Genomic DNA, 11,618 nt, shown 5'->3' on the forward strand with positions numbered 1-11,618 from the left:
TCTACACCATGCCACCTTCTATTATCCAGTTAAGACTTAAACTGACTTCTTTTCCTGTGTGTCTCTCTCACACACAGGCACACATGACCTTGATGCCACTTCCCTGTTTAGAGCTGTAAATTATTGACATAAGAGTCCAAAGTCTTGAACCTGAGGCAGAAAATTTTAAAAACATTAACCAACTGGCACTAGATGCAGATTAAAGTACCACATTAAATGCCTGTTAAGCACCCTAGAACCCATCATTTCCACATTCAAGTACTTGCATTTAGGCTGCTGCTTCTGCTTGCCCCTTCTGCACCGGGCTCAGCTCCTTCCTCTCTCTTTTGCTCTTCACATCTGTGTTCTCTGCATCATTCTTAACTTCTCTGCTCCACTATTCTTGTCACCTTTGATCTTAAAAATAAAAAAGAGAAAGAAAAATTTGAAAGCACACAGGAATGACACAAATGTAAATGGGTTTGTTCTCGCTTCCTATGGGAGTACAGGCATGGGACAGACTAACAATTAGGCAGTACCAAGCCAACACCCAACACAAGAGGAAGAAAAACGTTCAAAGTTTCCTCTCATTGCTCTGAGGACATGTATTTCCTTGAAACTAATAAGGAATTAAAATCTGAATGTAACAATAAGGTTCTTTGATGTGTTCAGAGAATTTACCAGCAGCCATGCTCACACTAATCTCTTAGCATACATATTAGTATTTTGTTTACTACTGTGTGAAGCTGGTCACTCATACTTCAGCTGCAGCCTCTTGCAGTAAACTAAGAATTTCTAAAATAGCTCAGAAAACGGCTGCAACTGCTCAGCTCCCTTTCAGGTTCACTTCAGATATGAAAAAACAGCCAACCCCAGGAATACAACAGCAGACAAGCCCTTGTGCATATCCCCTCTCTGTGTAAGAGGGAAGCTGTTTTCTGGGCAAGGGTGATGTGGGTTCAATTTTTTAGCCACCAGGTTCCCTCCCCTTGGAACCAACAATCCTCATCCAGGTTGCAGAATGTGTACAGGAGATCTCTATCATCTTCCCCTATGACAGTTCGAGTCAAAGCTGAAAAATGCAAATGGCAATGTACTAAAAACATGAGCACATTTTTATTTGTCTGACAAGGAAGAAACAATTATGTACAACAGATGCATTTCTTTGTAAGGTATCTTTGAGCATGGATGCACTTTGAGACAATTCCTGGAAACACTGTGCATTAGGTTCAACACTCAATATGAGCGTTCCCATTTAGCAGTCGGACTCACCTTACCTTCTGGGTAATGAGCCCCTAAGGCAAATTTCAAGCCCATCTGAATGAACAACTTAGACAGAAGGCAAAAAAGTCATCTTGAAAGCAGCAGCAATGAATTCCACTTGGGGTAGGCAACATGGAAGAAACAGAAGCTGCCTTTATACAAAAGCAATACATCTCAGGAAACAAGAAAGCTGTCAACAATTGCTACTACAAGGAAGCCAGTCTTGCCCAAAACAGCAGAGTTGAGCCAACCTGTCTCTTTCCTCCCATGTCCCTGGGGGCTTCCCCAGCTGCTCCCCTGTAGATGCTGCTGAGATGTGCTCATCTCCTTTTAGGCACCCTGGGATTCCTCTGGGATTAGCAACTGCAGCTGTCAGCACACACCTTCCCATCCATCACCCACACCAAGACAAATTAATCCAAGGTAATCAAGAGAGAAGTTTGGCTTGTGAGAAGAGAGGAGTGGCTCCCAAGACCTGTTCATCTGAAAGTAAATTCAAACCCAGGTAAAAATAATCCTAATGATGTTCAGCTGGAAGGAACAGTGGGAATCTCCCAGAGTTATATCCTTCACAAAGGAGCAAGCACAGCCATGCTTTTGCTCATCAAAACACAACCCCTACGCGGTGCTCCTTTTAGAGCACATGCTGCTGAAAATAAAGCTGGATGTCTTCAGAAGACATTCCCAGACCTGTCTGCCTTAGGACAGCAATGGTGCTAAAATGTAGCAGGGTTTTTGTCAGTTGCATGTCAACAACATTCTTTTGATGAAAATACCAAGTAAACTCTACCGAGTAACTGCCTGTGGGAAATGAAGGTGCCATATCTCCATCCAGAGCTGTCAAATGCATGCTTTATTTGTACAGAAAGAAAGAGCAGCATCTACAGTGCCTTAAAAGTGGCTCCTATCTGTCCATAAATGGCATTACTGGGCACACTTGAAGCCTTATTCCACTGGCTCCAGGTGGGAGGACCCAGAGTCTGTCCATCAGTGAGTACAGATTAAATCACCTGACTTTAAGAATCATTCCAGTTTGTAAAGACATTTGAAATGCTCCCAAATAGGCAGCAAACAAATGTAAAGTTTCAGGGGCCATTACCTAACACCACATCAGCTTCACTATTCATCAGAATATATCAATTATAAAACAAACCTACAAAGTCAGAAACTAAGGTGAGCCCTAGGTATGCCAAGTTTCTTGCCAGCTTCTCTCCAGTGTTTACCCAGATGAAAGAAAAAAAGTAGAAACAGTGAATCCTTTCAAAGACAACAAAATATCAACATTTATAATGTGGAGCTGGCTGTAAAACTAGAAGAACTTACCCACCTATCTCCCACTCCTGGTCAGCCTCAATGTTGCACTTCCCCTGCACATTAGCGCCTAGAAGAAGCTACACACAGCTGTTGGTATTTTTTGTACCTGGGGCAGGTGCACATAACAGTATTTTCAGAGCTGCCAAGGCATCCAGGTCCCACTGGCTTCACCGCCACCGTGATCTCCTGAGCTGTGGGTACCCATCTGCTGGCCTAAGGAAACCTCTCCAGAAGCCTGGTTACTTTTGACTGCCCGAACCTTCACACTGATTAATCAGGAGAAAAATGGCTTAATGCCTGCCTTGGGTCACTAGACACCATTTTCGTCCACACTGCAGAGACAATTGATGGAGCCAGGGAGAGGAACACAGCCATCTGGGAGAAAGGAAGCAGCAGAGGGAAGGGGCAGCAGCAGCTCCATCAGTGGCAAAGAAGCACCTGGTACTCCATCACTCCATCACCCTTCAGTCACATCCCAGTTTTGTTGCATGCTAACACTACTCTTCGCATAGTCAGCTTTCTGAAGAAATCCAGGAACTTAGCAGGCTTCACAGGAAAATGATTCATATTCCCAGAGATCCAAAGTTGAAGTCTTTTTGGCATTATGTTGAAAATAATTCCTATTTGTGTTTTCTTTTCGTTTCTCATGGTGGGGGAAAGGAAGACTAATCACCAAGAAAGCATTTTTCTGCCCTATCTGAAAAGGTTCTCATTTAGACACCGTAAGTAGGACTACCTGCTAGGATATCACTCTATGACTCTTAGTAAGGCATTCTTAGTAATACAGCCAGTTTTCAACAATCACTATTTTTAATCATGCCTCCTACAAATGTATTAAGACTGGTAGCTCTATTTTCTAGCTCTATTTTTACCACCTGTCTTAATATTAGAGGGGACCACAGTCTGGGGCATTTGCTGTTTCAGAGGTAGGAGCTTAAATATATTGATGGACATGAAGACATCAATAAAATTATTCCCAAACCAGTGATGAGTGGGCAAGACACCAGTCCCAGCTCACTGGGATTTGCATAGAGAGGGAGGACACTGGGAGCCTGTGAAGAGCCATTCCCACACAAGAAGCAAGGCCCATGGACTGGCTGCCACCACAGTTTATGGAGGGATTATTTTGATCTTTGAAACTTTAATTACTGCACTATTCATGCTAGTCCTGTGGTTAGCTCAGCCTATTTTTTTTAATGAGAAACTTCAAGAACATGGTGAAGGCTACTCCCCAACAAGGTATAAACTGGTTGTAATATGCATATACATATATACATATATTTTCACTCCATGATTGATAAAGAGCTTGTAGTCCCTCCCTACTCACTGCAAGAACGTTCTAGTAAGTCTGACTTGTTTTTTCCTTCACAGAGATTACACTCCTGCCATACAGAAAGTGTAACCTTTGAGAATGAAGAGCTCTTCACTAGAATTACAGCAGCTGTAGACAGAAAGTGAAAGCAATGGCATGGCAGGCATTACATCTGAGCAGTACACAATGTTCTCTTTCCTTCAGTTTCACTCTGGCAGCATCTGGATAACTGAAAAGGCACAAAGGTTATCCCAAAACCACAAGCTACTCTGTGTCTGTGGGTACCTTCTTAAAAGTATATTCCTATGGAACAAAAAAAAACCCAAAACCAAAAAAACCTCTGGAAAAGCAATTCTTTCTTCCCTGTCACAAAATACCTAGTTAAAAGATTTGCCAGTATATGGAAATACTACTAACGGTTGTGAAAAGTTAAGGTGGGATAAGATCTTGGAGACACATTTCTGAAGTAGGTCACAGCCTTTGCTCAAAGCTGTGGAAAAACATCTGTTCCTCAGAGGATATGTGCAGAATATTGCATGGTATCAATTTATGTTTTCTCTGCAAATACAGAACGGGCAATATTATTTTTTTGAGAAGTTATCTTTACTTGTGCTTTGCTGATAAACTTTTAAACTACTCTCTTTGTTTACTAAGGCTGATGCAGTTAAGAAAAGCATCAATCATCCCGTGTGACCAAAGAGATATGCTGAAATGAGACCATATGCTAAATTTAGGATTCAGAGAACTGGGTTCTGTATTTGTGTCTGTGCCAAGACTGTTCCAGCATACACGGAAACATGATCTTTTTTTAAAGAACAGTACTTGGAGCAAAATTCTGCTCTTTGGTCACAGACTGAACTCTGTCTTCATGTAGGATTTTGCAATATGACAACTTTTTTCAGCTATTCTGCTGTGAATACCACTTTCAAAGATTTCACCTTCTGTACTCTAAGAAAAGCCCCGCTTAGAAGTCAGACTCATCAGAGGGATAGAGCCTTGTCTCAGGTAAAAAAACCTGTTAGACTCATCTGCCCAGAAATACTTCAGAAATGTGAGATTGATACTGAAAGGAAAACAGAAGTGCTCTTTACTCAGCTGTTTTGACTGTGGACACCTGAACTCCCCCTGCCCACGGTGTGTGGGGAGACAAGACCTCTGCCTGGTACCTTTCCTATCTGCCATGAGGCGGAGGAGGATCTTACCACAGGTGCTGCAGAACATGCCTTCTTTCTGATAATCCCAAATTATCCCACATCTTTTTTTGGAACCAACAGCAAAACACTTCATTAAAGAGTAGTAGTAAATTATTCAAAGTAGGCATTGCCATTCTTAGAGGTACAAGGGTTACAGATTCAAAGTTAAATCCTCACTTAAATACCAAGCAAGAAAACTCATAAAAACCAGCAACAGACTTTCTGGACTCATAGCCAGTTAGAAAGCAAATGCTCTCTGGTCTTTTAATTGCACGTACTGGTGCCTCCTTTTCCTTACTATTATTCTTTCAGTGATGCCCTGTTGAACAGGGAGGGACGGGGGAGACATCACTGGCAGATTTGTTTCTCACTAACCATCTCTTACTGTGAGCTCCCTTAGAGTATTCACCACGGTCAGTCTGTTAAACAGACCCAGCTCCTGTGTTGGCTGTAACATTTTGATCCACATTGTAGCAACAGCAGTATCTTTCCTGCTCTTTCCTAATGTTTTGGTGGCAGTAGAAAAGACTGTCCTTCCTGTCCTTCACCAAGAAAGAATTCACTGCAGCCAGGAAAGGTGGTACCTTATTCACTCTGGTGCCTGCTGGAAGGAGGGAACTTCATCAAGAAAGGCCAGAAAGCCAAGAATTGGAGAACAGGCAGGGTGGTAGAGCACAGGTCCTGGGCAGAGTGGTGTAAGGCATGCCCTGGCCATTAAGAAGAACCTGTACAGGCAACCACCAGGCAATACTTCACCTGCTTCCCTAGGTTCCCAAACAAAATGTGGCAGGGCTATAACAGGACTATAGCTGCTAAGGGGAAAGCTTTGTGGGGTGAAAAACCTGGGAAATCAAGATGCTGCATGCTAGATTCATGCTAGCAACAGATACCCAACCTTCCAAAGCCCCTGCAATGCAGTGTCCAGGTTGTGCCCACCTCATTGCAAGGCAGATGGCATGCACTCCTCTCCTGCTGCTGTACCCAAGAATGATTCTACAAAGTAGAGTGAAGAGAAGCCCTTTTATCCTCAAGTGACAGAGGGCAAAAAACAACGAACCCATCTTTCCCTGAAAACATAACAAAACCCAAAGAAAACAAAGGCAAAAGTAACTCAAATATGTACTGAAATCAGCATTACAGACTGCATGTTAAACACGCCCAGGAAAATGTTCTGTGAGAACTCATACTGTATATGGAGTGTGTTTCATCAGCCCTATAGCATTTCTGTTCCACCCAAAGGGTGTTAACATGCCCTGGCTGCGATTCAGACGTTACACATCAAAACACACTCTTTCCTTTTCCATGTAGAGCTTATTCTCCCGCAGCAGCAAAGACATGAGTTGTTATTTTGGAGTGATCTCAGGCCTCATTAAAATTAGCCCTTGGATTTGCAGACTAGAAGTTCACTTAAGAAAATCCATCTTACAATAAACCCAGAAGGTTGCCCTTTTTTTGCTTCTGGACTTAGTTATAATGAAGCAAGGCTTAAGTCTCTCAATACCCACACTGAAATTTCCCTTGTGATGGCTCTATCTATCACAACACTTGAAGAACATCATCACAACACTTGAAGAATACAATGTCTTTTGCTGAGCACATCCTCTTCTCTGGCATTGCAGCAACCTACAGCAGCTGGGAATTTGGGCCAGGTTTTTAACAGATTGCTAAAGACCATCTCCACAGTAGCCTTGCCACAATGCTCATCTGCACATGCATGGATGTCTGCTAGTCTTGTGACAATACAAAATGATTACTTTAGTTTCAGCTTTAAAAGAATACTTTGTTTCCTGGGGGTTTCTTTCATTTTTCTTCTCAGGTCTTGCAGGGAGTGAAGATGGGAGATGCCAGAATCTGCTGGCATCAGGATGACAACACATCTTGCCACCTCCTCCAGGAGTCCCAAAAGCAACCATAAATCGATTATTTATAATCAGTCCAATATCTGATTTGTTTTCTTCTTAAACTTTGTGTTACATCTGATGACTGACCATGATTTGTCCTCAGTATCTGGGATTTCTAAATATTTTTCTCTCAAATGCTGCCTAAAAGAGAAGTGGTGATGTTCCTGTACTTCACTCAGACAAGTTTGGGAGGGGCTTGTTTACAACAAGAGATTTGTTGTCATGGTTGTCAGGGAGTAATTAATTCCTTGCATTGGGGAGCAGTTATCCTCAAAATAATCAATTTTATTCTGGAATGAAGCACTCACATGCAAATCCACTCCTGAATACCCACACGTAATTGCTGCTGCTGTTTAGCTGTGTCATTTGGAATACATGGAAGCCAAACTCTGTGTGTTCTTTAAAGTCACCAGGAAAATTCAGCATTTGACACCTGATTCATAAAGAATTTTCCACCAAGATGAAAACTAGAAGGCTACTAAAGTTCAAACAATTATAAACAATCACTTCACTACTGCAACTCAAGGTCTGGTTCTGTTAGACCACTGCATTCTCATGAGCTCCACGACTAGGTTTACAGGAGACATCCCTAAAACTTTTAACAAGCACTTTTACTACATGGATCCCTCTGAAAGCAGTGGGAAATTATGCATGCACATACCTGCAGGATCAGAATCTTAAAATGTGAAAGTACTTTTTAGAGCCTGGGCAGTCTTTATCTCAGTGTCTTGCCTAACATTCCTTTGCCTAAGTACAGGGTGAGTGCTTTATAGGGTGCTATACATTAGAAAAGGGCCATTGTAAAAGAAAAGTGCTTAATCTCATTGTTCCCACACTGAAGGTTTGTGAGGCTCAGACAGGATTGCAAGACCAATGATATTTTAGAGGTACTCAGGGATGCAAAGAAGAATTATTCTAGATAGCAAACACTGAGAAATGTGTTAAAGGAAGAGTTTTCACATTCACTGGCCATGACCTGCACCTGATATAATCCACCTTGCTTGGATTGGGCTTGTTTCCCACAGCTACCTTTGTTTGTATAACATAATGTTCTGCAACACACAGCAAGAACTATTTGCACACTACCCTAAAGTGTGATTTAATATTTGCTTAAAGCTTTCATTTTATTGTCTGGGCAAGGGCAGTTTCTACCACTGAAGTTAATAGCTAACCCACAGCTACACCTTTGTCACCCAAAGCTGTAATTGTTAGCCCAACACCCAGATCCAGCAGCAAAAGACACAAACTACCTCTGCCTGACTTCACCAAGAGAAGCAAAAATAGCCCTTTCAGCAAAGCAATTTCTTCTACACTTCTAAGAAAAGTATACACTATTTCAGATTTGTAAAAAACACTCTTATGATTACACAGACACTTTCTTTACAGACAGATCATGGCAGGCACAGACTTGGGGATTGGGATCCTCTGAATCATCCACTGTGAGCTGGAAACATGTCTGTCACATGAACTTATTTACAGTTACAAAAATAGCACCATGAAAGACACAGATGTGTTGAGCACAAAAAAGAAATTGAATTAGTTATTACAGAGATACTGCCTGACACTGGAGAATTTTAGAAAGAAATATCTTTCTCTCATACACACAATTGAAATATATGCACTTAAAGTGTACTAAGTATTAAATGTTTGTACTTATGCTTGTTGAAATGATACGATCTAATGCTCCTGTTTCTAAAAATGCTACTCTTTCCTAGGCCACAGGACATACAGAATATGAATAGTTAATAGGATTGGTCACAAAATGTGCTTTTAATTTAAAGTTTTTGTGTTGACCACAGACCAACAGCAATTAGCCTCACTTTGTGATCCGCAGCAACTACTTCTGTCTCAGAAGTTTCCTAAAATACTGCTGAGCTAGAGTGAGACAACTCAACTCATCTTCATTTCTCATCTAAGCTGGATAAATATTACTATACTAAACAAAGTTAGACTTCTTCATATTCTCTCAACAACCTCAAATCTCAGAATTGTTCTGGCATCCAAAAAATTTAGTTTTTATATTCTTGAATGCAATGCGTTCATATGTGTGAGAACTGGACCTCTGGAATTAAAGTTTTTCATTTCACCCCAGAACAGCATTAGCAGAGCAGAGATTGTCCAAGCTTCTTGTCAACACCCAACCTTTTTTTCAATACAGCCTAGGAGCATGCATCTCTAAATAGTAGAAGGACAAATGAAATCTCAAATCTAAACAGAAGAAGGAGAAATGAAATCTCAAATGAATGTATTTGTCGTCCATGTTTGATCATCTTTTGACTAATTCACCAGGCAGTTCTTAAGGTCACAAAGCACATTCTAGCTGTTGACTGATCTGTGGAAATTGAGTGAAACCATTCGCAGTCATTTCATGCCATCAGCAAAGCTGATACTGGATTACATCTTTTGGTTACCGTTGATCTGCACCCAATCTAAGTGGATGACCCCAAAGCTGGAATGCAAATTTAAAAAAAAAAAAAAAAAAAAAAGCCAGCCATGTATTTATACCCAGTTCTATTAGCAACTCGAACGTCAACATGACTAAAGCTCGAGCTCTCTGGCCAGCTGAATTACTGACTCCCTTTCATCATCCTGGATGCCATCACTTCCACTGTACTCCGTGTCCATGTTTGCCACAGCATTTCAGAACAGCACTTCTGTGACTGAAGAAGACACCACTTCCCATATTGCAGGGCTTTTGCCCAGACCTCTGGCTGTGGGAAGTGATACCTGGAGAAACCAGGAGTGCAGCCCTACCCTCTATTGTGTAGTTTGCTAAAGGAATTAGCCATGCAGCAGTCTAATTTAGACAAGAGATTAAATAAATGGTAAAACTGAATTAATTTTTCAAGCTCTCATGCTTCTTCCTCTGTGCTTATTTCATTTTTGCCAACTGGGAAATGAAAACCAACGAAGTCGGTTTCACTTTTGTTTATATTTGGTTTCAATTTTATCCTCAAGTTTTGCTTTCATCTTTTTCATGTAACACTGTTGGGATTTCAAATGCTGCAGGCAAGCTCTCAGTAATTTAAAAACATTATTCTCCTATCCTGCCTGTTTTCTTATTTCAGAATAATTTTTATCTTAGATAAACTTTTTAAGATGCTGTCACAATTTTAGAAAGTGTTTTGGGGTGGAGCTATTTAATTTTGAATTTACAGATTTATATGCCTCATCCAATTAAATTCAATACTTCACTATTTTCCACTTGATTAATGTCTCAGTTGCATATAGATTCCTGAATACAAGATTCAACAAAACACCTTAAAGGAGCAGCCAGCACACCAAATGCACAAATGCCCACACCACACACCAAATGTGTTATACATATATGCATGAAATGCACATAAAGAGCTACATTTATTGCTACCTTAATTTATTAACTGACAAAGGCAGTATCTTGCTCAGATAAAGCTGCAAGAGGCTTGCCTGGAATGCTGTCAAGCAACATCAATAGAAATATTACAGTCCAGGCTTTGTCTTCTGTGCACTTATCAGGCCCTTCAAGTTGCATATATCCCTCCATACGTATCAAAAGCAGAACTTAACCACAGGTCACACTTTTCAAAACCAAATGCGTAAGCAACCCTTCCTTCTTTTGTGCTGCATTAATCTTAAGTCTTTTAAAAGTACTTAAAATAATTTTGCAGCAAAAGGGAAATGGTTGGACAACATCCACTGTCACGTGCAGTTCAGAACAAAGGACAAATTTAACCAGTTTTGACACACCTTAATGTCATTCCTAACACCAGAAATATTCTGGGAGCTACAAACCAAGCCTGTCAACATTAGCTGAAAAACTGTCAAACAGAAATCTGCCCTACTCTTCAAAAGACAGGAACAAGAAAATTATTTCTTCCAAGCTTATCCTGAAAGATAGCAACAACTGAATGTTAAAATAACTTAGGAGTTAAAATTTAAATTCTGCACCTGGAGTGAAACAATATGCCACATACAGGCAGATTTGCTCCTGGATGTGTGTCCAAGCTGCAACAAGATAAAATGTTTGCTTTGTCCTAATGACTGCTGTACTTGATTTAATGCAATCTGCTCCCAAGCAAACAAAGGGATCAGAAGATTTCCGGCATACAGAAAGCTGGGCTTGCAATATATTACAAATTAAGAAATCAGACATTACTGTACTGCTTACCACTTTTTTCTTTCTTCTCTAGGTCATTCAAAAAACCAGAAACTTTACATGAACGTCCAAGAAATTGCAAACATATCCAGCACTAACTGTAAGAGCAAGTTTTAAAACCTTTTCACAGTTTATTAATAAGAAGTATGTACTGTATAATGTATTATCTATGCTACATACAAAATATCTTAATTTTATATATATGTAGATACAGAGATATGTACATCTGTATATATATATTTACTTACACATAGGCTGATATTAAACTCTAAACCATTCTAATGGATTCCATTCCTCTAACTGTTAATTGTTAATTTCAGGGTTTTTTTAGTGGCTATTTTAATCTTAACACAAGAGTTTACACACAGTCATTACAAAGAACCTTCATACATTCCAATAAAACTTCTGAAAAAAAAATGAAACCAAAACAAAACCAAAAAACCCCAAGAGGAACTTATTTAATTAAACTGAATAATATTTTACATAATGCTATTCATTCATGAGGAATATGCAACTTAACA

General features: G+C 40.2%; 1 protein-coding gene across 13 annotated transcripts in view; it reads right to left on the reverse strand.

Annotated features, from left to right (window-relative positions):
* The window catches only part of IRF2 (interferon regulatory factor 2), a 39,861-nt gene that overhangs the window by 22,698 nt on the left and 5,545 nt on the right, over positions 1–11,618 (reverse strand). For 10 of the 13 annotated variants that reach the window (XM_064417856.1, XM_064417864.1, XM_064417863.1 and 7 more), the window contains one exon: positions 263–396. In XM_064417856.1, the coding sequence (XP_064273926.1) occupies positions 263–268 (6 nt within the window). In that variant the 5' untranslated portion in view covers positions 269–396. The remainder of the gene's footprint in view (positions 1–262; positions 397–11,618) is intronic. The other 3 variants (XM_064417867.1, XM_064417868.1, XM_064417869.1) reach the window with 1 other exon arrangement.

The sequence above is a fragment of the Passer domesticus genome, chromosome 4, assembly GCF_036417665.1.
Source record: "Passer domesticus isolate bPasDom1 chromosome 4, bPasDom1.hap1, whole genome shotgun sequence".
NCBI lineage: Eukaryota > Metazoa > Chordata > Aves > Passeriformes > Passeridae > Passer > Passer domesticus.